Genomic DNA, 27,006 nt, shown 5'->3' on the forward strand with positions numbered 1-27,006 from the left:
TTGAGCCTTGAACCGGGGTCCTTAGGCTTCACAGGCAAGCACTTAACCGCTAAGCCATTTCTCCAGCCCAACAAAAAAAAATTTAAATCCCTGAGGCTATGGGCAGGGGGCATATATTCACATTCAAACCACCACAGGAGAGTAAAAAGGTGTCTTCTTGAATCTTTCACCACTATATTACCTTTCTTTTTGAGGAAGGTTCTCAGTGTAGCGCAGGCTGATCTGGCACTTACTCCAGTCCCAGGCTGGCTTCCTACTCACAGTGATCCTCCTACATCTGCCTTCAGGACTGCTGAGATCAAAAGTCTGCCCAGCCACACACAGCTCCACCTTATTTTTCAAGACAGGGTCTTCTCACTGAACCTGAAGCTCACTGACTTGTCTAGGCGGATAAAGTCCCGGGAATCTGTTTCTACCTCCCTAGTGCAGAGATTTCAGAAGCAAGCCATATACCAACATGTGAGGCAGGAAGACTTTTGAACTTAGGATTGTATATCTAGTCACTAGAAGGCTATTATTTAAATGTTTTTTGGTGAATACTTAACACATGAAGAGAAGCCTCAGAAGCACTATAGGAGATAACTGAGGGCAGGTGGACCATATACAGTCTGTTTATAAAACAGCAAGAACCTTCTGGTTAAATGTGCTTGCTTGTAAAGTCTGCTAGCCTGGGTTCAGTTCCCCAGCACCAATGACACAGACACAAAGTGGCACATGCATGTGGAATTTGTTTGCAGTGGCAAGAGACCCTGGTGTACCCATACTCTTTCCCCTTCCCCTGTCCTCGCAAATAAAAAATACTTTCAAAAAGCAAAAACCTGGTGGCTGGGGAGATGGCTCAATGGGGAAAGTTCTTGCCTAGCGAGCATGAGGATCTAGATTCAGATCCTTAGCACCTACCTCAAATACGACTCTTTTCTAACATGCACAACTTGGTTTCAGTTGTGGGTGCTGCTGCTAATGGACTCAAATCCCACCTGAACCCACCCCCAAATCCAACACGACACATCCTCTTTGACACCTCTGAGAATTCCCCTCCTCCTAAGGATCTGCCCACAACACTCTCTGGAAGGAGCACTGACTGAATTTCCCTTCCAGCTTTCATTTTCATTCTTTTAAGCACTGACTATACAGCATCTGTTAGCCTCTTAAACTTAATTCCTTATTAGCCGATTTCCCTCCCATGGGTGGTGCCTTTTTTTTTTCTAAAAATGTACTTTGTTTATTTATTTATTTCAGAGAGAGAGAGAGAGAATAGGCACACCAGGGCCTCCAGCCACTGCAAACGAACTCTAGACACATATGCTCTCTTGTGCATCTGGCTAACATGGGTCCTGGAGAACTGAACCAGGATCCTTTGGCTTTGCAGGCAAATGCCTCAACCGCTAAGCCATCTCTCCAGCCCATGAGTGTTGCCTTTTAATGAATGACAATTTTCCTAGAGACCAGCCAAAAGAGGAGGCATGTAAACTGCAAAACTACATCCAGGAGAGCTTTTATTTGTACGGAACAGTTTTAAAAATACAGAATAAAATAGCTTTATCTCTACTATTATTCACAACATCTGGTCCAAATATTACATATTTTAAAATACTTAAACGTTTAATGAAGCCATGTTAGAAAAACAATATGAAAATTCTTTTTTAAAAACTCCATAAAAGAATTACACATCTCAAAAAACAAACCCACCCCAAATACCCTCAGTAGGCAAAATAAAAATAACAAATAAAACCCCAGGAAGTTATATAGGCAAAGTCAGTCACAAAAAACAATGAAAATAGAGGCATCTCCACTGTTTTAAATTTCACAATCAGAAATTTGTTAATGTGTCAAATAAAGGTCACTGGGAGCAAACAGAAAAGGGTATTTATTGAACTGCCAGATGGCAACACTGACTGGTATGTATGTCCTAAATGCCAGCAATCTAAGGACTCTGGATGTCGGGGTGACGAGGCTGTCAACAAGATCCTTGAAGGACAGGAATGTCTGTGAGGCTGCTAAAACTGAATCCCCAGTGCTAACGTGCTTTGGGGATCCATGGGTGGAAGCTGAATGCTGGCAAACATGGGCAGTCTTCCTGCACTATTGGGGTTCTGACTGCAGGAAGAGCAGAGTTTGGGAGATGCCCTATTAAGATGCCCATAAGGGAACAGAGGACACACCTCTGAGAGCATGTGAAGCCCCGGGCACTCTATGAAGCCAAGGGCCAGTTCCCTGGGGATAGCCGCTCTGGGAAAGTCCAGGTCCAGGGACTGTACACTCGCCCAGTGTGCGGTGGCACAGCCAGGTTGCACAGCTTGCATCCAGCAATAGTTGGGCTCATTCTGAGTCTCACTGAGCCTGGTACCTGCAACCGAATGGGCAGCCCAAGCACAGCCACCTGCAGGATGCTGCTCTCTGCTGGCCAGATTTTGGAATGAGGCTTCCACCACTGCTACTTATCCGTCTAGGTGGCACTGACATACTGAAGATTAAACTTGCCAAGTTTAAATCTAAGTTACTAATATCAATATCGCAGCAGGGATATAAATTGAGACTTTCAGCTTATTTCACGGTCATAAGATATACATATAGGGAAATAAAGTATACACACATACTAGAGTTCATCAATGGAGAAATTCTATCAGCACATGACATTGTCATGAAAATTATATCATTCCCTTCCTGGAAAACTATTATCCTGGGCGGAAATGTTATTTTACTACATGGAAATACTGCAATATTCATGCACAAACCAAGATGTCATCATGAGAGCATTCTACAGTAGGAAGCAGATCCTGCATGTGGATTTGTTACTACGAAAATGGGAAACCGTCAGTCAGGGTTTACAAGGCTTTGTTCCAGCTGGCCTGGCAAAGCCAATTCTCTTGTCTGGACAAACCCTAAGAAACTAAAAGGTGACACTGGAAACTGTCAAGATTCTGAAAAATAAATGTAACAATGAATCTAAGTTTAACTCCCTAGTGAAAATAAAAATCACTTACTTTCATTATTTTCTGAGCTCAGGTGGGTCTCCCCACCAGTGTACCTGTCAAATGTCTGTTCTTATTAACACTTCCTCCTTTCTATGGACAGCACAAGTACAGATGAAGGGAGGTGGTCACTGTGAAAAGTAGAAAAGGAGTGCCGTACAAGTATGTTCACATCCAAAGTATTCTATCCACTGGCAAAACAAAGTCTATCAGTGGGCGGCCCAAGCAATGCAGGTCAGTGGCCTGACCAGGATATTTATTGGGCACAGGACACATGTGGCCACCCTGTCCCCTAAAACATCCCCTTCTGGCATGTGCTATCAAATTTTACTTTATTTATTTATTTATTTATTTATTTACTTTTTGGCTTTTTGAGGTAGGGTCTCCCTCTAGCTCAGGCTGACCTGGAATTCACTATGTATTCTCAGGGTGGCCTTGAAATTACGGCAATCCTCCTACCTCTGCCTCCCGAGTGCTGGGATTAAAGGTGTGCACCACTACACCCGGCTCATTTTTTTTCTTAATTACAGACTTTCATTCTGTAGCATGTTTGCCAGCTAGGACTGCTTCCTAAGTGGTTCATGGCAGTATGTACTGCACACACAAGACAATCGATGTTCAGGAGACACCACTCACTCAAGGTGGTGCACACAGTTCCACACAAAATGGGAATATCAGGTCAGGCTGCTCTTTGTTCCCCCACCTTCTGTCCCCGTCCTTCTCCTTGGACAGAATATGACAAAGAAGGGTAGAAACACTGCTTCCAAAGGCAGGTGTAACCTAAGATGTCCTTTACCATGTGGGTGGTTGCCAAGGCTAGAGAGTTCAAGCCTCATACTAAAGTCTAGTCAAATCTGGTTCTAAAGGAAGAAGTCCTCTAGACATCTGATGTGCACATCAAGGTGGGACTCACCAGGAGCACAGGCATCAGTTAAGTTGAAGGGAACCTGGGCCTGAATTTCCAATGGTTTTTATGCCTCCACTTGGAGAGCTGTGTGTCCCACTCACTTGGGAACACTAGAGTCCAGCAAGCCTCTGGGATATTCACCAGCTTCCTCTATCTCACAAAACAGAGAAAGTGGAGATACTGAGCGAAATGCAACCAGAAATAACTGAGTACAGCACGGGGCAGGAGACCTGTCATCTCATGAGTGCACCAAGGTAAGCGGAATGGAGACTGCTCACCAATGAGCTTCTAAAGCAACTGCATGCTGAACACACACCACAAAAACATACGTAAGTTAAATGCAACTTAGGATCCAAGTTCTTTACTTAATCTGGAACAAGATTTTGGCAAAACAACACTGTGGCTCTGAGGTTCTCTTAAAAAATGTTCAGGGGTCAAGGGAGGGCTGCCAAGACACAACCAAAGACCTGGCAAGGTGATGTCAAGGCAGCCTGGGGGCTGAGGCACAGAAATGCATACTGTGGACAGGAGGCTGCTGACCCTACCACGGACACAGGAATGCCCATTGCCATCTCAATTTCAGCCACGTCAGCAAGTGCTTAAGACACACTGCCTCATAAAAAAAGATTGCTATTTTATGTGTCACGTTTTTCCTTTGGTTTGAAAAACTTCAAGCCAAGTTCAATAGAAATCATCATTAGAAACAATTTAGTGTTTTAAGAACTCCTCCCAGAGGGTGCCTGTTTACCTTCTTCATTCACCCTCTTCTACAACAAATTAACAAGGCAGCCTTTGGCTAAGGCATCTACCCTTCCCTTCTGCAAAATCTGTATCCAGTGGACAAGTAACATGACAACTCACATCAAGTCTCAGTAAGCCGTATCTGCCAGAAGTAACCTAAGCAGGACAATGAGAGGAATGACTCTCCAAGTGAGGGCACTTTAACATGGTAGCTCTGTTGCCTGTCCCAGCTGCCCTTCTTCACAAAACAAATTCACATGTAACTTGACCCATGGGTTCTGGGTTCTGGTCCAGTAGTCAGTTTTGATAAATAGATTAGACATTACAGTATTTACACTTCCATGGTATCAAGCAATACAAAACACAACCACAATGGTCACTGGCCTTCACCAGCCATGACGAGCGTCCCTGATGGTGTGTCCACAGCATTGCAGGTGCTGGTTCTTCTCTTTTGGGGATGAGGAGCAGGGATGTGAGGAAAGAGGGAAAACACTGATTTCAAAAATCTGCTATAGTCAATACATTAAATAGGAATAAAACCTTATACTTATAGACACACACAACAATAACATCCACATGACAGCAGAGCCAAGATACCAAAGACTTATGTGGGCATATACTTGACATACCAGCCAGCAGTGATACATGCCAAATAGGGTGTCTCAATCACTAAAAGAAGCTGATATTGAACTGTGCTGGCCCAGATGGAGCTGGGTAACAGGGAGAGTCCTGCTGACTCAAGGACCTTTCCATTCCCTTTCAATCCCCTAAGCAGTGTCCCATTCAGCATCATCACTGCAGACCCTACCATGGCCACATCTGTATACAAGACAGCCATGGTCACTGTTTTCCATCAGGTCAACAGCCTCCTCCAGGAGTATCAGGAACAGTGGAATCTCATTGGACTAGGCTGATGTGACACTGTGAAGATATTGGTGGCCCTTTGGCCAGAGGAGGTCTCTGCAGACTCAGGTTGAAGTCAAGTGACAAGAAAGTGGGTCATGGTGCTTAACAGGAAGAAGCACCTGGAGCCTTGAAGTGGCTTGTAGGAAAGCTAGCAATGGTGGTGGTGTTGCAGGGAGGTGGTGAGAGGGTAAGGACCAGGAACTGAAAGAAGGAATTGCTGTGGATTTCAAACAGCCACATCCATGAGAGGACTGTAAATGCAAGTTCAGTGACCATGGCCAGCAATGGACACTAGAAGGGCAAGGGGTTGAGGGCTTAAATAAGGAGTTAGGTGAGATACCATATTAGACACAATCACTACAAACATCAGAAGAGCAATGTGCAACCTGTCTTAGCTCTGGGGTCTAGAATGTCAATGTAGATATACAAACATAGATCTTCTTTTTATCAGCAAGGAACTATAGATACATGCCTCACTGTGGCCAGGCCACAGGGCCAGCTAAGGCTATACTGTGGCCTGGGAGTCTTCATCTGAACTCCGGCTATTCTCACTCTTTCTGAAGCCTTTCCATGAATAGCCTACAAAGGTTGGACTGATGGGTAAGTAGTTGAAACATCTGTATTTTTTAATAATGTTCATGCCAAATGGTAAATTGTAGGATTCCATGCCATCAAGAGACTTATTCCCTTTGCTCACGCCTTTTTTCCACTTCCTGATTCCTCTTTCCTCCGGGGTACCTGTCACACACAAACACACAAAAAAGGAATGCTTAAGTTCTATTAGGAATGAGACTTGTTTATATATATATATATATATATATATATATATATACACACACACACACACACACACACACACACACACACACGTACATACATACATATATATGTAATCATGTGGCATAATAAATGTACACAGAAGTACGCACATGCTGTTCCAGAGATCAAGCCTGCCCACCCACATGTCAGCAACTGAGAAGTTGAAGGAGCTTAGCTTTCTGTATGCTCAAATCAGAACCTTTCTCTGTCCCTCTTATTCCACATTCCCATGACTTCTTAATGCCTTTATTCCTTCCTTGTCCTTCTATAGGACACATATCCTCAATACTTGCTCCTTTCTTAGGAACCATACTGGTTTCTTAATTGGTTGTCTAAACTTCCAACATACCACTCACCTCCCAAATTGATTTTCAAATATTATGCAAAAAAAAAAAAAATCTCAGCTGGGCGTAGTGGCGCACACCTTTAACCCCAGCACTTGGGAGGCAGAGATAGGAGGATTGCTGTGAGTTCAAGGCCACCCTGAGATTCCATAATGAGTCCCAGGTCAGCCTGGGCTAGAGTGAGACCCTACCTCAGAAAAAAAACAAAAACAAAAAACAAAAAAAAACTCTCTAAAATCCAAAAGGGGGCTGGAAAAATGGCTAAGTGTTTAAGGCGTTTGCCTGCAAAGCTTAAGGACCTAGGTTTGATTCCCCAGTACCCACATTATCTGGAGTTTGTTTGCAGTGGTTAAAGGTTGTGGAGCACCTATTCTCTCCCACTTTCTCTCTTTCTCAAATAAACAAATAAATAAAATATTAAATAAATAAAAATTTAAAAAATCTAAATGGGCCCAGTCTTCATTACCCTATGTGATGCCTTCTTCAACCAGTCAGTGCACTCACCTAAGCTTAAGCTGCTTTGCTTTGTTTTAGCGTGTACATGTGGGAAGGGGAGGTGTGTGCTTTTCCAATGGTCTTGCTTTTAGGCTTGATGGTTTTAAGATTTTCCCCTTTATAGCAACCTACCTCCAAAATGCCCTAATCCTGAGACTTCTGGGGAGCCCAGGGGGAGATACGTCAGGAAGAAGGAATTGCATTAGCCTTCCTTAAAGGCAGCATTTACAATGGTACATGGCAGCCACCTTCAGGAGACTGGGAAGGCTCCAAGGTGGGGCTGATTTCCAGCCTCGGCTATTACCAGCACTCAGCATGGAATGCGCCCACAAAGATGGGTGATAGGAGCTGGAGAGACAGCCTTCTCCCTGTGTCTCTTGTTCTTACTATGGCCTTGCTGATCTCAACCTTTGCCCCTGTGCTCTGGTCGGTCAGCTAGAAGTTCATCTTGGGAACAAATTATCTAAAGGACAGGATTTTCAAGTCAAGGTGCCCCAGCTAATACCAGCAACTCAGGAACAAAAGTGACACTGCAGGGCACTGGGCACAGGCTGAGAAGGATGGCAGGAGCCTGGTTGCACCTGGGGCATCCCACTGCCTTCTCACCACATGTGGAAATGCCCTGCTGCCTCTTGGCAGTGATTCAGCAAGAAAACGAGTTATACTACAGAGCACCAGAGCTAAAGAGATGGCTTAGTGGTTAAGACACTTGCTGTGAAGCCTAAGGACTCATGCTCAACTCTCCAGGTCCCACGTAAACTAGATGCATAGTGATGCAAGCATGCAAGATTGCACATGTACACAAGGGGGCACATGTGGCTGGAGTTCGATTGCAGAGGCTGGAGGACCTGGTGCACCAATCTCTCTCTCTCTCTCTCTCTTTCTCTCTCTCTCTCACTGTAGCATTTAAAAAAAGGCAATCTGTTGGGCTTGCCTCAAAAAAAAAAAAAAGTATGGAGCACCATCTTAACCAATTTAAGGATAGTCTTAGCCAGTGATGGCTGTGAGCTGATATTTTCCCTCTCTACTTATAACTCCCTTTCAGGTTAGGATGTCAGGTTAGCCTTAAACTTGAACTCCTGGACTCAAGGGAGTCTCCTGCCTCAGCCTCCTGAGTAGCTGGTACTTACAGGCACAGGCCACTGCACTCTGCTTATGCTCCTCAGTTTTGTTTGGCAAATATCTCATACTCAGCATGGTGGGTCATGCTTGTAATCCCAGCACTGAGGAGGCTGCAGGAACTGGATCCTGAAGCCAACCTGGGCTACATAGCGAGACTCTGCCCCAATCAAGGGAACTCACACATATAATGATAAGCATGTTTAATTATGAATCACTTACCTGGGATGGTGTTATCCAAAATAAAAGCCACACAGCCTCCCACAAACATAGCAGTTGTAAGAAGGACGTTCAATACTTGATCAATTCCTGTTATACCTGGAAACATAACCAGCACAGGGTTATCACTGAAACTATGACAGAGCCACCCTCCCTCAGGAAGGGTCAGTGAGGCACACAAAATTCTCACAGTCAATGGAGCACATGAAGTGTAGCTCTTAGTCATACACATGTAAACACACTTGTGTTTTTAGCTACTATGCATACATTCAACAATATTTCTCTTCACACATAGGCATGTCCTACAAAAAAGATGACTCTAAAAAAGGGATATTCCACTCTACAAGGAACTATGAAGCCACTGAAGTGGGGTCTTCAGATAAAAAAAAAAAATCAAGGGCTGGAGAAATGGCTTAAAAAGGTTAAGGTTTTTGCCTGCAAACTCAAAGGACCCACGTTCAACAGTACTTACATAAAGCCAGATGCACCTGGAGTTCATTTGCAGTAGCCACAGGCCTTGGCACACATATTCATTCTCTCTCTCTCTCTGACTCTTTCTCTCGCAAATAAATAAATATTTTTTAATTAAAATAAATGACTATTAGGAGGCCAAAAAACTTACAAAGTGAATAAATAATAAAGACATTAAAAATACTTGTGAAATTTATGGCTATATGGTGACTCTGCACTGTCAACTGGGCTGGATTTGGAATCACCTGGAAACACAAATGTAGGTGTTTCTGTGCAAGGGTTTCCAGACAGGAAGGAGGAGGCAAAGAAGATTAACTACTCAAAGAACATGGAGCTTTATTTTGGAGCAAATAATATGTTTCAGAAACTAGATAGGGGTAATGAATAACATTGTGAATGCCTTCCTCCTTCCCTTTTCAATTTTTTGTTTTGTTTTTTGAGGTAAGGTTTCACTCTAGCTCAAGGTCTCCTGGAATTCACTATGTGGTCTCAGGGTGGCCTCAAACTCATGGTGATCCTCCTACCTCTGCTTCCCGAGTACTGGGATTAAAGGCATGTGCCACCACACCCAAATTTTTAATTTTTTTAAAAATTTATTTGCAAGAGGAGAGAGAGAAAGAAAGAGAGAATGAGAGTGGGCAAGAAGGAATGGGTGCACCAGGACCTCTTCCCAGCCCTCACTTTTTTTCTTAAATATATATATATAGTTTTTTTACTAATTTATTAGCGAGTGTGTGTGGGGGGTGTGCAAAAGGGCCTCAAGCCACTGTAAACCAACTCCAGTTGAGTTTTAAGAAATTATACATACTTAATATGGCATTATTCTGAGAAATCGAAAAGTTTTACAAAGCCAAAGAAGAAGCAACAGGCCAAAAAAAAAAAAAAAAAAAAAAACCCAGCTCTTGGCACCCACTTCATGTGCCCACATGGCGGCTGATACGTGGATCCACTGGAGGCGCTACAGAGACATAGGACAGCGCCTGCGGAGGCCAAGGGCTTCCAAGGAAATGAGATCAAGCAGGGATGTAGTGATGAAGGAAGGTTCAGGAGCACACTGAGGTTCCAGGCTCCTCTCAGAAAAGAGCTTTTTGTGAATCAGTGGCTGCAACTCCAACTCCCATCCCAAGATTCAAAGTATGTTTTCCCAGCCGGGCGTGGTGGCGCACGCCTTTAATCCCAGCACTCGGGAGGCAGAGGTAGGAGGATCGCCATGAGTTCAAGGCCACCCTGAGATGACAGAGTTAATTCCAGGTCAGCCTGGACCAGAGTGAGACCCTACCTCAAAAAACCAAAAAAAAAAAAAAAAAAAAGTATGTTTTCCCTACCTGTAACCAGAGGATTCTGTCGGAGGTAACTTGGAAGAACAAGCCCGAAGAAGATTGAAAATCCAAGCACAAATAGGTTCCGGGAAGAATTCAAGTCAATGAACTGCAGGTTAGAGAGGCCAACAGCTGTGATCATTCCTGGAGAGAAAAACAACACGCAGCTCCATGACAAGTGACTCCTGTGGCTGAGAGCAGACTCCCCATTGTCCTTTCTCTTCCATCAGAAGCCAGCTAAGGGGCTAGTACAGTAGTAGGAAAAGGGGAAGGTATGGGGTTGGAATGTAGCCACACTGTCTCTGACCCAAAGGACCACTGGTCTAATCCTACCACATTTTCTTTAAATCAAGAACACGATCAAGGCTCCTGGCTCTCCCTCTATGTGAAAATTTTGATTAAATTGAGAAATCTACGAAGTATGTCCCAATGACTATCACTGAATGGTGCTAATCAAATTCAGAGTTCCATTGTGAAAGTAGGCAGGTTTAAATGGCTCATTTACAGGGAACTGTATCTGAGTAAAATCAAATAAAAATTCTAATTAAAGGTACTAAATTTTCATAGCACCATTTTCTTGATACTTCTCCCTTTAGCATAAATTCAACACAGACATTGATGCAATTTAAAATGGAAATTTGTTAGCTTCAATCTTATTGAAAGACATTGCCCAAAACATCATGATCATCATTAACAATTAGTCAATGTGAGGCCAGGTGGGATGGCACACACCTTTAATACCAGCACTCAGGAGGCAGAGGTAGGAGGGTCACTGTGCGTTCGAGGCCACCCTGGGACTACATAGTGAGTTCCAGGTCAGCCTGGACTAGAGTGAGACCTCACCTTGAAAAACCAAAAAAAAAAAAAAAAGAAGTTGACGTGAGGCTCTCCTCACAAATCCTCGTAGGAGGGAGGCTTGGACTCTTACCAAAGAGTGTGCAGAAGAGGGCTCCAAGCACAGGGTCTGGGAGGGATGCAAAGAGGGCACTGAACTTGCCAATCATGCCCAGGCCCAGCATGAGTGCTGCACCATATTGGATCACCCGGCGGCTGCCAACCTGCAAATACATCAATGGCAGAAAAAGTCTCACCTGCCACCCTCCAACCCAGTCTCCCAGAGCCCAGGGCAAATGTAGCAGAGTGCTCAGGCAAGCCTGGATTACTCTTTAAACCTTCACTTAAAAGGGACTGATCTCAATACCTAATAACTACAAATTACTATAAAGAGAGAACCCAAGTAAAGCTCTCCTCTGTCCTGGCTCATCAGCTCAGCTCACTCCTTGCTTCTTGTCCATGGATAAGGAGGTGAGGATCAGCCTTTGTTTCTCCATGCTCTGGATGCTGCCACTTGTGTTCAGGTCCTGGGTCTCCAATGTTCTTTCAGGATCATTGGCTGGGTGACCTTCTGGATTGAACAGCTACTCACTCACCCTGCTTTTCTTGCAGATTTTTTTTTTTTTTTGAGGTAGGGTCTCACTATAGCTCAGGCTGACCTGGAATTCACTAAGGAGTCTCAGGTGGCCTCGAACTCACAGCGATCCTCCTACCTCTGCCTCCCGAGTGCTGGGATTAAAGGCATGCGCCACCACGCCCGGCTCTTGCAGATTCTTCATACTACTTTTCACAAAGTCAACCCACTAGAACTCCTTAAGCCTCAGCTCATGTTCCTTGCATCTCCCCCAGTCAATCAAACCATACCCCTAATATTTCTGGAACCTCCTTTTCTCATAGTGTCTTGCTACAAAATCCAGCACAGCATAGGGTCAAAAAGTACAAAATTCTGGAGCCTAGTTTCTGGTTCGAAAGCCCATTCTACATCTGATAGCTTGCTTTGCTGGGTCTCAGAATCTTCTCTCTATAGTGGACAGATTTCTTGGTTTTCTTAAAGGATTGAATAACAGTGTACCTGAAGCAGGATAAACAGTATTTGCCAGCACAGAGCTACATGACAGTCTCCCTCCTGGTCTGCTGCCTCTGGCCCTTCCTTTGGTCTCTCTCATGGAATAAGCTAACACACTAATTTGGGAAGAGACAGCCCGGGGTATATAGTGAGTACCAGGATAGCCATGACATGGCAAGCGTTGGCCAAATAGTGAAACCTTACTTCAAAAAACAAAGAGAAGAAAAGGAGAGGAAAGAAAAGATACCGTTGGCTCCAACACTGGCTAAGAAGTTTAGCAATTCTGGTACAAAGAATGCACCATGGATAAAAGGCAGCCAAGGAGCAGAGCTTCCAGGAGCAGGCAGATCTGTGGAAGAGACAGGCTGTCTCCCATATACATCTCAAGTCAGGTTGGGTGGCTCAGACCAGCACAGTCCAGTCAACATTGCTATGACAACAGAAGTGTTCTTTGGCTGTGCTGTTCCCTGATAGCCACCAAATCACAGGAGATGACTGAGCTTTGAAATGTGGCCAATGTAACCAGGGAAGTGAATTTGTTTTTTTAATTTTTTTTTATTTGAGAGCGACAGACACAGAGAGAAAGACAGAGAGAGGGAGAGAGAGAGAATGGGCATGCCAGGGCTTCCAGCCTCTGCAAACGAACTCCAGACACGTGCGCCCCCTTGTGCATCTGCCTAACGTAGGACCTGGGGAACCGAGCCTTGAACCGGGGTCCTTAGGCTTCACAGGCAAGCGCTTAACCACTAAGCCATCTCTCCAGCCCGGGAAGTGAATTTTTAACATTAACTTTAAAGTTATGCATCCACCTGTGGCTACTGATTAGACAGCATGGATGTTTATCTTGGACCCCGGAATTTCAGAACTGAGTTCTACATAAAAGTGGCTTGTGCTGAGTCTTTGAATCAGGTGAGGTAAAATCTGTGTCTCCTTTCTCTGGGCAGGGATTCTCCATGGCTGGCAGCAAGGCTAGGACCACAGACATTTCTGCTGCATGCCCCACCTCCCTACTGTAAGGAAGATACACAGGGACCTGATTCAGCCTTTTATCAGAGCAGCAAGTTTTGTGATTCAAGGTAATGCAAACCTGATTCCAGGGCTGATACTGCCCTGGACTGGATGCATCTTTGCCTAGTGAAGTGGCTCTAATGGAAAGTCCAAAGGGATCAATCACTCATTAAAAAGTGTTAGCAGATGCTTTTTAGAAAAAAGATGGCACCATTCAAATCATTAATTGTTCCTATTAATCCCTAGTTCACCTTAGTCATGTAGAAGGGTTATTTTTATCCCTTTCAGTGCCCTTAGCTCAGTTATGTGAGGTCTGTAACAGGTACAGAAAGGGAGCTGTGATTAACTGTTTTCCTGAGTCCTGTCAACAACTGTATGACTATCATTTGGAAGCAGCTATATGCACACAGGCTCACTGCAGCAAACAGAACCAGAAGGGTCCAGCTAATGCCCATCCTATGTCCATTATAGCCCTTCCCTCAGCTTCCTGATCACCACATATGCTGCTTACTATGGACAGCAATAGCACCACAAGGGTGGCACCAAAGGAAGTGCCCATCAGGTGGCTCTCTCTCTCTGGGAGTAACAGGCTGGATGGAACCACTGGCCTACCAGAAGCTGAGCTCTGGCTGGCCCTGCCACTTAGGGGAAAACCAACAAACAAGTCACATGTGCACACTCCATATGGACACAGTTCCTTCTCACCTGGATTTGTAATCAAGACTAACCAAACTTAGTATTGGATTTCTCTTTACCTGGGAATAGACTCTTGCATGGAGCTTGAGAAAGCAAACATGTACAGAAGGCTTCTGAGCCAAGTTCTCAGGTAAAAAGATCGATGGACTCATTCCAGCCACAAAGGATGGGGAACCAGTCTTAACAGTCTCTAGTTACAGGATACTCAATGCCGGGTAGGTAGGCTAACCAGTACTCCTCACATACTGGCAAACTATACTGTTTAGGTGAAAGCAGCTAGAATACAAAGCTTAATTGCCCATAATAATGTTGAAAGACCTGCTGTGGACTCATTCTTATGGAAGCAAGGTTTTGGGGTAGGGCACTTGTAGGCTTACATATTTGTGTGCTGAGGGACAAGTGAGTAGGACTCAGGCCCAGGCCCTGCTTCAATCTGATGACTCACTGTGACTGCACACTTTTCATCTGGAAGAGGATTCTGCCATGGATGTATGAGTTGTTTTCTGTAGTGAACGATATAGTCTCTGGTGTAGAACTATTGACATCCCAATGAGTCTTTCACTTATGCCTCCTAATGGTACTTTCCCAACATAGAAACCAAAGTGACCCTTACAAAAATCCATCTAATGGGGTTGGAGAGATGGTGCAGTGGTTAAGGCACTTGCCTGCAAAACCTAATGACCTGGGTTCAATTCCTCAGTACCCAAATAAAGCCAGATGCACAAAGTGGCATGTGCATCTGGAGTTCATTTGCAGCAGCTAGAGGGCCTGGTGTGCCCATTCTCCCCCCCACCCCATCTCTCTCTCTTCTGTCTCTCTTTGCTTGCAAATAAGTAAAAAAAAAAAAATTTAATCCAATTAAGGGCTGAGGAGATAGCTCATTGAATAAAGGCACTTGCTAGCAAAGCCTATCGTCCCAGGTTTGATTCCCCAGTTTCCACGTAAAGCCAGATACACAAAGTGGTAAATGTGTCTGGAGTTGTTTGCAGTGTCAAGAGGCACTCCTGTGCCCATGTGTGTGTGTGTGTGTGTGGGCGCACACACATGCACGCGCGTGCACTCAGGCTTCTCTCTCTCTCTCTCTCTCTCTCTGTGCTTGCAAATAAATATTTTTTTAAAAATCCAGTTAAGTTGCTCCCCATTGTACACCTTTCTACTTAGTGCCTGTGGCCACTGGCAGAGCCTGTGTGACCTGTCCTTGTTTACCTATCAGACTTGCCTGTTCTTACTTTCTGTCCTCTCCCCACTGGCCTCTGCTGCCCTTCCACTGGCAGAGTATCTGCAAGGACCCTCCCTCTATACTTCAGCTCCTATCAGTGAGGCCTGGCCTGACCACCCTGAAACCCTCTCCTGGGTCCATTCACCTTGTTCCAAGTTCCCCTTATATACAACCCTGGCTATAAGGCTAGGTCATTTACTGACTTGCTCTTCTAAATGATGACGGTCTTCTGATGCTAGAGTATGAACTCCCATTTTCCTATTCACTGATATGCCCAAGTGCTTGGAAAAGGAGCCCGGCATAGCTAGAAGATGCTCACTCAGCACCTACAGAATGCAGGAAGCAATGACTGCACCCAGGTACCTGCACCTAAGCTGGCCAAATAAGGAGAGGCCTCCAAACAGGCATTCAAAAAACTCATCAAGCTAGGTGCTATGGTATACGCCTTTAATCCCAGCACTCAGGAGTCAAAGGTTGGAGGACTGCCCCTATGTTTGAGACTACCCCAAGACTACATAGTGAATTCAAGGTCAGCCAAAATAACAAAACAAAAATGCATCAAAGGTAAACCAAGAAGATGGAGAATGAACATGACCAGGATAGGAGCTCCTTTGTGTTGTTGGAACACGCACAGGGCAGATTCATCAGTGAAATGGATAGAGGCCCAACCATTTATTTAGAAAAACATCTGTACCTTTGTAATTCCCAAAACTCCAATGTTGGGACTGGATGAAGTAGAGCCATTCCCAGTACCAAATATGCCATCGAGAACACAGGAGAGTCCCTCAACGAAAATTCCCCTAAAATGTAAAGAAATGAGTGAAAGAGAAACATTCATTTCATGGGGAAACTAATGAAACAGGTTTTAAATGTTTGCAAACCACAGTGTGCTACAAAGCCACTTCTGCACGGCTGGGGAGGGCTGGAAGGTACAGAGTACCAGGTCGTACCCTGCACCTGCTAAAACCGAATTCACAGTCCAAAAGACCCCCCCCCCACCCATGTTCTTCAGCTTTGAGAAGGAACGTTAGACACAGCTGTTTTGAAGTCATTTCACATGAAATGAAGAACTATTAGGATTCAGACAAACATGAACTGTCCAATGAAGTAAAATACTGATTTGAATCCAGTTTCATCACAGGAAAAGGCTTTTCAATTTTGTAAACTTGAATCTTTCTTTTAAAACTGCTATATGTCTGGCTGGGTGTGGTGGAGCACGCCTTTAATCCCAGCACATGGGAGGCAGGGGTAGGAGGATCATCATGAGTTCAAGGCCACCCTGAGACTACATAGTGAATTTCAGGTCAGCCTAAGCTACAGTGAGACCCTACCTTGAAAAACAAAAAACAAAACCCTGCTATATTAAGGCTAGAGAGGTGGCTCAATGGTTAAAGACACTCACTTGTAAAGCCTGGTAGTCTAAATGCAAATCCCCAGTACCAACATGAAGCCAGAGGCATCAAGTGGCTCATGTGTCTAGAGTTCGCTTTCAGCAGTAAGAGACCCTGGTGTGCCCATACCCTCTCTTACTGTCATCTCTATCTCTCACTACTTGCAAAGAAAAAATACAATATTTTTAATAAATTGATATATGGGGACTTCAGGTAAGATGGCAGCATAGGAACCAAACCAAAGTAGCCTAGGGAAGAAAAAAAAATAAACAGCAAAATAGACTCTACAAAAAGTGAAGGTATGTAAGAAATTATCAAACACAACAGAAAAGTAAGAGAGATCCAGAACAACAGAAGCAGGCAGAAGCAGCTCCAGCAGCAGTTGCACCAGTTCTGCTTCGGCTGAGCCTCAGGAAAAGCCAGGTGAGGGGCTTTTCCTCTCACAACAGCCTCCTTAAAAAACTCAAGAAAAGTGAAGGGGAGGACATCAGGGACCAGCAGAGTGGCTCATGAGGAACAGGATCACAGGAACCACTGGAAGAACTTTAGCCACCATCCACAGCCTCCCTTCCCCCCACCGCCAGCACAAGCACCAGCAAACACCAGAGACCTGTGGAAGGGAGCTCACCTACAATAGCACCCAGCACAGGTAATCAGAGCAGTGACCTACCTACCCAGCCAGCCTACCTGAGCCCACAGTACAGCAAACTGGGACACAAGCAGGCACACAGCATAATTGAGACTAAAGCCATCCCAAAAGGTAACTGGGATTACAACAGGTCAGTACCAGCCAAATAAGCCTGGTATATAACTTATAAGTGTGAGTTGCACCTTCCATGTCAGGGTAAATTATATGTTAAATCTGATGGATGGTTGGCTTTACCATTCTTAAATAAGTATATTCTGGCGTTGTCATTTGTTGCTTCCTGATTTATAGTACCTTTGTCTCCTCTTCTGTTGTTCACGGGGGCAATGTCTCACTCAGTCACAAGCTGACCTTGGAAACCTCTACAAACCAGAAATCTCAACCTCCCAGATGACAGGATTAAGGGTGGGGGCAACACACATCCTTAAGGATCCTTAAGGGATGTTGACATTCTTAGAGGATCTGTTTGTCAGGATGCCTACTCTTGCATAAATACTCTGTGCTGGGGTTTTAACAGAAAGTGTGTATTATTCAGTTACATTTTAGGATTTGCATACATTTTGTTTCACCCAGCCTACCAGAATACTAGCATAACAGGCAAACTCAACACCTAGGGTCACTTTTGTGGATAGGCTGAGAGTCTTTTAATTAAAAGCGACACTTAGCACCTTAAGCTCCTACCCTGAACATATATAATATCAGACTGATTGATACATCTAATAATACTGCAGAAAATTAGAAAACCCAAACATTAAATTAATCCAAGATGCAAAAATCTCTATATTACAAGAAAAAAAAAATCAGGAGTGAGAAGGAAAAAACTCAGTAGCAGAGGCAAGTAAGCTAAAAAAAAAAAAAAAAGAGCTATAGAGGAAAGAGAAAGGAAGGGAGGAGGGTACTTAATAGGATGCTATTTTATATATATGTAAGTAGAATAATAGATTAATGGGGGTGAAAAGGCCCAAAGTGAGGTCAGGGGAAGAGATTGAGTAAAGGACAGGTGGAGGAGGGCTAATCAAAATCTAAGAGGATATAAACAAATCATACAGAATCCTCTGATTTTGGACAATGGAACACTCAGGAGCCATAGATCATTGCTAGAAATTTTCAGTGCCAGGGATGGGATACATCCCAGTGAGTTGTTGGCCAGGGAGGTCCCTGATGACCCCAAAACAGTATAGGCCATTGCCGAGGCCCTTGGTTGCCCACCAGGAATAGATTGTAAGACCCTATTGCTGAAGACTCCACATACTTGGGCTGCAAGGCCACTGAGAAATCCTGCTGGAACTGAGCTGATAACCTCCTCCATATAGACCAGCTGACAGAAAGCTAGAAGAAGCCATTCTACATGCAGTTCATTGGGAGAAAGAGATACTACCAGTGAAGATACTCAACAGTGGACACTGAAAACCTTATAATTGTCCAGCCAGGCCAAATGAGCCAACGGGTGCAATAGTGGGATGTCAATCACGGTGAAAACCAACTGTCCTATGGACTGGAGGCTTGCTTCATGGGAGGGAATACCTCCCTGATACTGAAAAGTTAAAATAGGGGTAGTCATGAGCCCTAGGAGTGTAACACCTGCTGATGTCTGGAAAAATGTATATACTATGCTTATCAAACTGCCCAGTAAGCACTTATCTTAATATTCATACCCTTACATTAATGCTACTCTCACTTTGGGTACAGAATCGTCTCTTTTCAGATGGCAGTGGCCTTGGGACGACACAGAAGGTATCATGGTGCTGGAAAGAAGTGACTGGAGTACTGAGTAACATCTCAATCACACCTTCCAAGGCTCAGGGTCTAATGTGGAAGAGGTGACAGAGAGAATATAAAAACCAAAGAAATGGTAGGACTCTTTACAACGTGCTCCCTCCAGACATAAAATGGCCTGGATTTCTATGGCCTCACAGTGCCTGACACTACCTACACAAGACCATCTTAAGAGGAGGAAAAGATCATGACATCAAAACAAAAGAGAAACTGATTGAGATGAGGAGGGGATATGATGGAGAATGGAATTTCAAAGGGGAAAGTGGGAGGAGGAAAGGTATTACCATGGAATACTTTTTATAATCATGGCAGAGGTTAATAAAAATTGAGAAGAAAAAAAGAAATAATGAAAACACAGTCAGTCAAATAAAAAAAAAAAAAAACATTTTAGAAACTCTTACCAGTACAATGGACAAAGAAGAGAACAGAATATCTAAACTAGAAGACCAGGTGGCAGATCTAATCCAGTCCACCAAAGATAAAGACAAACTAATAGGAAGGTATGAATGGGAATTTCAAGATATGTGGGACACTAAGAAAAGATCAAACATAAGAATTCAGGGTATAGTAGAAGGAAAAGAATTTTATTCCAAAGGCATGATAGGCATTTTCAACAAAATCATAGAAAAAAAAAATCATAGAAGGAAACTTCTCCCCAACTGGGAAAGAGACACCAATGCAGATACAGGAAGCCATTAGAATACCAGACAGACAAAACCTGTAAAGAACTTCTCCATGCTGTATTATAATTAAACTACTGAACACACAAACCAAACAAAATATGTTGAAAGCAGTTAGATAGAAAAATCAAGTCACATACAAAGGCAAGCCCATGAGGATCACAGCAGATTACTCAACACAAACTTTAAAAGCCAGAAGGACTTGGAGTGATGTATTCCAAGTTCTGAAAACCAACTGTCAACCAAGATTACTTTATCCTGCAAAGCTATCCATTCAAATAGACAGAGAAATAAGGACATTCCACAACAAAAGCAGGCTAACAGAATAGTTAAAGACAAAACTAGCTCTACAGAAAGTACCTGAAAGGATCCTTTATGCTAAAGAGAAAGAAAAGTACACATATAAGGAACCTGGAAAAAAACAAACCATACTCCAATACTAGTTAATACAAGAGAGCAAAGGTAAAACCAGAAGAATTACAAAACAAGAAGAATGGCAAAAATAAAAAGACACCTTTCAATAACAACTCAATATCAATGGCCTCAATACCCCAACCAGACTGGGTTAAAAATCAGGATCTTTCAACTTGTTGTCTCCAAGAACCTCATCATTCTACAAAAGATGGGCACTATTTTAGGGTGAAAGGATAGAAATGGTATTTCAAGCAAATGGGCGGAGGAAACAAGCAGGGGCTTATCCTAATATCTTAACAAGCTATCCTAATATCCAACAGGGCAGACTTCAGAAAACATTAGTTAGGAAAGTTAAGGAAGGTCACTTTATATTGATTAAGGGTACACTCCAACAGGAGGACATTACAATCCTAAGCATATATGCACCTAATATGGGGGCTCCCAATTTCATCAAAAAAACACTATTACAACTAAGGTCATAAGTAACACCAAACACAGTTGTAGTGGGTGACTTCAACAACCCACTCTCATCAATTGACAGGTCATCCTAGCAAAAAATATATGGAGATGCATCTGGATTAAATGAGGTCATAGAACAAATGGACCTAGCAGATATACACATGACTTTTCATCCAAATACTGCAGTATATACATTCTTTTCATCAGCACATGGAACATTATGTAAAATAGACCATACATTAGGACACAAAGCACATATTAACAAATGCAGGGAAATTGAAATAATTCTTTGAACTCTATCTGCTCACAATGGGATCAAGATAAGCATAGAGCATACACAAAATCATGGAAACTAAACAATGCATTACTAAATGATGAATGGGTAAATGAAGAAATCAAGAAGAAAATCAAAAAATTCATAGAATGAAATGATAATGAGAACACAACATACCAACACATTTGGGACACAATGAAGGTAGTACTAAGAGGGGAAATTTATAGCTTTAAGTGCCTTTATTAAAAAATTAGAAAGGGGGCTGGAGAGATGGCTTAGCGGTTAAGCGCTTGCCTGTGAAGCCTAAGGACCCCGGTTCGAGGCTCGGTTCCCCAGGTCCCACGTTAGCCAGATGCACAAGGGGGCGCACGCGTCTGGAGTTCGTTTGCAGAGGCTGGAAGCCCTGGCGCGCCCATTCTCTCTCTCTCTCCCTCTATCTGTCTTTCTCTCTGTGTCTGTTGCTCTCAAATAAATAAAAAATTAAAAAAATATTTAAAAAAAAAATTAGAAAGGTGACAAGTAAACAATGCTTCACCTTAAGGCCTTGGTAAAAGAAGAACAAGGCAATCCAAGAATCAGTAGATTGGAAGAAATAATGAAGATTAGGGCAGAAATTAATGAAATAGAAACAAAAAAAAAATCCAATGAATCAATTAAACAAAGAGTTGGTTCTTTGAAAGGATAAACAAGATTGATAAATCCTTAGAAAATTTTACCAGAAGAAAAAGAGACACAAATTAATAAAATTAGAGATGAAAAGGGCACCATCACAACAGATACCAGAGAAATTCAAAATATCATAGGAACATACTATAAGAACATATACTCTACTAAGTCTGAAAATCTGAAAGAAATGGATCATTTCCTTGGCTTATATGACCTACCAAAATTAAATCAAAATAAGATCAACCACTTAAATAGACCTATAACAACAAGTATGGAGATCTAAGCAGTTATCAAAAATCTCCCAACAAACACAGGCATGGTGGTTCACGCCTTTAATCCCAGCACACAGGAGGCAGAGGTAGGAGGATCACCATGAGTTCAAGGCCACCCTGAGAATTCAGAGTGAATTCCAAGTCAGCCTAGACTAGAGTGAAATGCTACCTCAAAAAGACACCCCCAAAACTCTCCCAACTAAAAAAAGTCCAGGCCCAGATGGATTCACTAGTGAATTTTATCAGACCTTCAGGGAAGAACTAACACCACTACTTCTCAAACTTTTCCATTAAATAGAAAAGGAAGGAAGCCTACCAAACTCCTTCTATGAAGCCAGCATCACCCTGATACCAAACCCAAAGATAGAACAAACAAACAAACAAAAAAAGGAAATTACAGACCAATCTCCCTCATGAACATAGGTGCAAAAATTCTCAACAAAATATTGACAAACAGAATACAAGAATATATACGAGAAAGATCATTTACCTAACCAAGTAGGCTTTATCCCAGAGATGGTTCAACATATACAAATTGATAAATGTAATACATTACATAAATGGACTGAAGGACAAAATTTACAAGATCATCTCATTAGATGCAAAAAAGCATTTGACAAAATCCAACATCCCTTCTCAATAAAAGTCCTACAGAAACTGGGAATAGAAGAAACATATCTCAACATAATAAAGGCTATTTATGACAAACCTACAGTCAACATAATACTAAATGGAGAAAAACTTGAAGCTTTTCCACTAAACTCAGGAACAAGACAAGGGTGTTCCACTGTCTCCACTTTTATTTAATATAGCCCTGGAAGTCTTAGCTATAGCAATAAGGCAAGAGACACACATAAAAGGGAGCAGCAAATTGGAAAGGAAGAGAGCAAGTTGTCATTATTTATAGGTGATATGATTCCATATATAAAGGACCCTAAAGACAATACCAGCAAACTATTAGAGCTGATAAACACTTATAGCCATGTAGCAGGATACAAAATAAGCACAAAGAAATCAGCTTTCCTATATGCTAACAACACACACTCAGAGGATGAAATCAGAGAATCACTCCCATTCACAATTGCATCATAAATAAATAAATAAAGTACCTTGGAATAAGCCTAATCAAGGAAGTGAAGGATCTCTACAATGAATTTTTTTTTGTTGTTGTTTTGTTTTCTGAGGTAGGGTCTCACTGTATCCCAGGCTGACCTGGAATTCACTCTGTAATCTCAGGGTGGCCTCGAACTCACAGCAATCCTTTTACCTCTGCCTCCCGAGTGCTGGGATTAAAGGCATGCACCACCATGCCCGGCTACAATGAAAATTTTAAAACACTCAAGCAAGAAACTGGAGAAGATACTAGGAAATGGAAAGACACCTCTTGTTCTTAGATTGAAAAAATCAATATTGTAAAAATGGCAATCTTACCAAAAGCAATCAACACATTAAATGCAATCCTCATGAAAATTCCAATGACATTCTTCACGGAAATAGATAAACAATCCAAAAATTTACTTGGAAGCACAAAAACCCTCCAATAACTAAAACAATTTTGAGCAAAAAAAACAGGCTGGTGGTATCACCATACCTGATTTTAACTTATATTATAGAGCCACAGTAACAAAAAAAAAAAAAAAAAATGGTACTGGCACTAAAGCAGACATATAGATCAATGGAACAGAATAGAGGACCCAGATGTAAGCCCAGGTAGCTATAGCCACCTGATATTCGATAAAAATGCCAAAAATATTCAATGGAGAAAAAACATCCTCTTCAGTAAATGGTTCTGGGAAAACTGGACATCCATCTGTAGAAGGATGAAAATAGATCCTTATCTCTCTCCATGCACAAGAATTAAGTCCAAATGGATCAAAGACCTTAATATCAGACTTGAAACTGAAACTGCTAGAGGAAAAGGAGGGGAAACACTTCAACATATTGGTCTTAGCAAAGACTTTCTGAATATAACCCCTATCACTCAGGAAATAAAACCACAATGACCCACTGGGACCTCATGAAATACAAAGCTTTTTTACAGCAAAGGTACTGTGAATAGAAAAAAAGGCAACCCACAAAATGGGAGAAAATCTTTGCCAGCTATATATCTGATAGAAGATTAATATCCAGAATATACAAAGAACTCAAAAAACAAAGGTATAAGAAATCAACCCAATTAAAAACTGGGCTATGGAACTAAATAGAGAGTTCTCGAAGAAACACAGATAGCATATAAACATCTTAAAAAGTATACTACATCCTTAGTCATCAGGGACATGTAAATTCAAACTATTTTGAGATTTCATCTCACTCCTGTCAGAATGGTTATCATCAAAAAACAAGTGACAATAAATGTTAGCAAGGATGCGAAGATTCTACACTGTGGGTGGGAATGTGATCTAGTCTGCTCATTGTGGAAATAAGTGTGGAAGTTCCTGAGACAGCTAAAAATAGGCTTACCCTATGATCCACCTGTAGCACTCCAAGGTTTGTCCTAAAGACTCTTCTCACTGACTTTGAGATACTTCCACAACCATGTTTATTGCTACTCTATTCACAATAGCTAGGAAATGGAACTAGCCTAGATGTCTCTCAACTGACAAGTGGATCATGAAGATGTGACACATTTACACAATGGAGTTCTATTCAGCAGTAAAGAAAACTGAAATTATGAAATTTGCAGGTAAATGGATGGATTTGGAAAGGATTATACTTAGTGAGGTAACCCAGAAAGCCAAACCTCACATGCTCTCTCTCCTATGTGGATTCTAGCTACAAATGATTGGACTTCTATGTGAGTACAAAGAAAACTCAGTAGCAGAGGCCAGTAAGCTAGAAAGGAGATATAAAGGGAATAGAAAGGGAGGGAGGAGCCAGGCGTGGTAGCGCACACCTTTAATCCCACCCCTTGGGAGGCAGAGGTAGGAGGATCGCTGTGAGTTCGAGGCCACCCTGAGATTACATCGTGAATTCCAGGTCAGCCTGAGGTAGAGTGAGACCCTATCTCGAAAAAAGAATAAAGGAAAAAAAAAAAAAAAAGAAAGGGAGGGAGGACTTAATAGGATGGTATTGTATACATGTAAATAGAAGAACAGATTAATGGGGGTGAAGAGATTGAATAAAGGAAAGGTGGAGGGAAGGCTAATCAAAATCTAAGAGGATATAAATAAGTCACATGGAAATCTACTCTTCTGGACAATGGAACACTCAGAAGCCACAGACTGTTACTAGAAAATTTTCAGTGCCAGGGATGGGATACCTTCCAGTGAGGTGTGGGCCAGAGAGATCACAGATACCCCCAAAACAATATAGGCCACTGCTGAGGTTTTTGGTTCCCCACCAGCAATAGATGGCAAGACTCTGCTGCTGAAGACTCCACATACTTGGGCTGCAAAGGTCACTGAAAAATTCTGCTGGAGCTGAGCTGAAAAAAGCCATGCTGCATGCAGTTCAATGGGAGACAGAGAAATCACCAGTGGACACTACAAGCCTTATATTTGGCCAGCTAGGCCAAATGAGCCAATGAGCACAATAGTGGTACATCTGTTATAGGGGAAACCAAATGCTCTCTAGTTGGACTGGAGGCCTGCTTCATGGAAGGGAATACATCCCAGATACTGAATACCTACAACAGAGGTAGTCATGAGTCCTAGGGGTGTAACATCTGCTGCTGTTTGGCTAAATGTATATACTATGCTCACCACACTGCCCAGTAAGCACTTCTCTTAATGTTCATACCCATAATACCCATATATTAATGCTACTCTCACTTTTGGTTAGAGAAGCTTCTCTTTTCAGATGGCAGTGACCTTGGGATGACTCAGAAGGCACCATGGTGCTGAGAAGAAGTGACAGAGGAGTGCTCAGCATTGAAGTATCTCACATCTTCCAAGGTTAAGGGTTCATTGTGGAAGTGGTGGTAGAAACAATGTAAGAGCCAAAGGAAAGGAAGCGTAGGACTCCTTACAACATGCGCTTCTAGACACAAAATGGCCTGAATATCCATGACCTCGAAGTGCCTGACACTACCTATACATGACCATCATAATAGGAGGAAAAGATGACATCAAAATAAAAGAGAGACTGATTGAGAGGGGAAGCGGTATGATGGAGAGTGGTGTTTCAAAGGGGAAAGTGGGGGGAGAGAATTATCATGGGTTATCATCTACAATTATGAAAGTTGTCGATAAAATATTTAAATTAAATTTAAAAAAGAATACAAGAAACAATTGAGGGGGGAGGGAGTGAATTACCATGGAATTTTTTTTATAATCATGGAAAATGTTAATAAAAATTAAAAAATAAAATTAAATTAAAAAAAAGAAACAATTGAAATATGAGCTGGAGAGATGGCTCAGAAGTTAAAGGCTTGCAAAGCCTTGTGGCCCAGGTTCAATTCCCAGTACTCATGTAAAGCCAGATGCTAAAAGGAGCACAAACATCTGGTGTTTGTTTGCATTGGCTAGCGGCTCTTTCACTCTTACACTCTTTCATACACTCTGTCTCCTTGCAAATAAATAAATAAACAAATATTCTAAGAAACGATATGTGATATATGTGAAGTTGTCTGAAAGTTAGGCAGAGCTTTCCAGGGATGCAACTTCTGAGAGTCATCAGCTGTGCTAGGGTTGGCTTTGAGTCACTGATGCTCTTACACATAAACTCTCACCCAGCTCCTATAAATAACCCCAATAAATTCATTGGTTCACCAAGTTAAAAGTTGAAATATGAATAGTTTTATATACAAATAGCTCCATTACAGAAAGCTGTAGAAAGCCAGGACAGAAATGCCCAGAAAGAATCCATTCAAGTTATGCTGAGAACCAGCCCCACTGATCTCATTCCACAAGTTCTGCTTTAGGGGCAGCAGAAATCTGGGAACTAGCACTGGTGATCTGGGACCATCCTTTTCTCTGCAACCTCCAGAAAATCCCTGCCCTACTGATTTCCAGATGCTAAAGACCAAGTGATTTGCAGTGAGACTCCAGCAACTCATAAACCTCTAGGGCCTAGTCTTCATTATTCCTCCTTAACGACTAGCTCTATAAATTGTAATTGTGAATAGACTCCCTTAAGAATAGCTGGAATTGTAGCCGGGCGTGGTGGCACACGCCTTTAATCCCAGCACTCGGGAGGCAGAGGTAGGAGGATCGCTGTGAGTTCAAGGCCACCCTGAGACTACAGAGTTAATTCCAGGTCAGCCTGGACCAGAGTGAGACCCTACCTCGAAAACCCAAAAAAAAAAAAAAAAAAGAATAGCTGGAATACATCTACCAAACGTGGCAGTTACTGT

At 42.5% G+C, this 27,006-nt stretch overlaps 1 protein-coding gene across 4 annotated transcripts in view; it reads right to left on the minus strand.

Moving 5' to 3' along the window:
- Positions 1-1,479: 1,479 nt before the first annotated feature.
- The window catches only part of Slc23a2 (solute carrier family 23 member 2), a 151,075-nt gene continuing 125,548 nt past the window's right edge, over positions 1,480-27,006 (minus strand). For 3 of the 4 annotated variants that reach the window (XM_045156047.1, XM_045156048.1, XM_045156049.1), the window contains exons 12-16: positions 15,830-15,935; positions 11,241-11,370; positions 10,319-10,456; positions 8,526-8,621; positions 1,480-6,264 (exon numbers count right to left, since the gene is read on the minus strand). In XM_045156047.1, coding sequence (XP_045011982.1) covers positions 6,032-6,264; positions 8,526-8,621; positions 10,319-10,456; positions 11,241-11,370; positions 15,830-15,935 — 703 coding nt within the window. In that variant the 3' untranslated portion in view covers positions 1,480-6,031. The remainder of the gene's footprint in view (positions 6,265-8,525; positions 8,622-10,318; positions 10,457-11,240; positions 11,371-15,829; positions 15,936-27,006) is intronic. The other variant, XM_045156050.1, reaches the window with a different exon arrangement.

Source organism: Jaculus jaculus, chromosome 8 (assembly GCF_020740685.1).
Source record: "Jaculus jaculus isolate mJacJac1 chromosome 8, mJacJac1.mat.Y.cur, whole genome shotgun sequence".
Lineage (NCBI taxonomy): Eukaryota > Metazoa > Chordata > Mammalia > Rodentia > Dipodidae > Jaculus > Jaculus jaculus.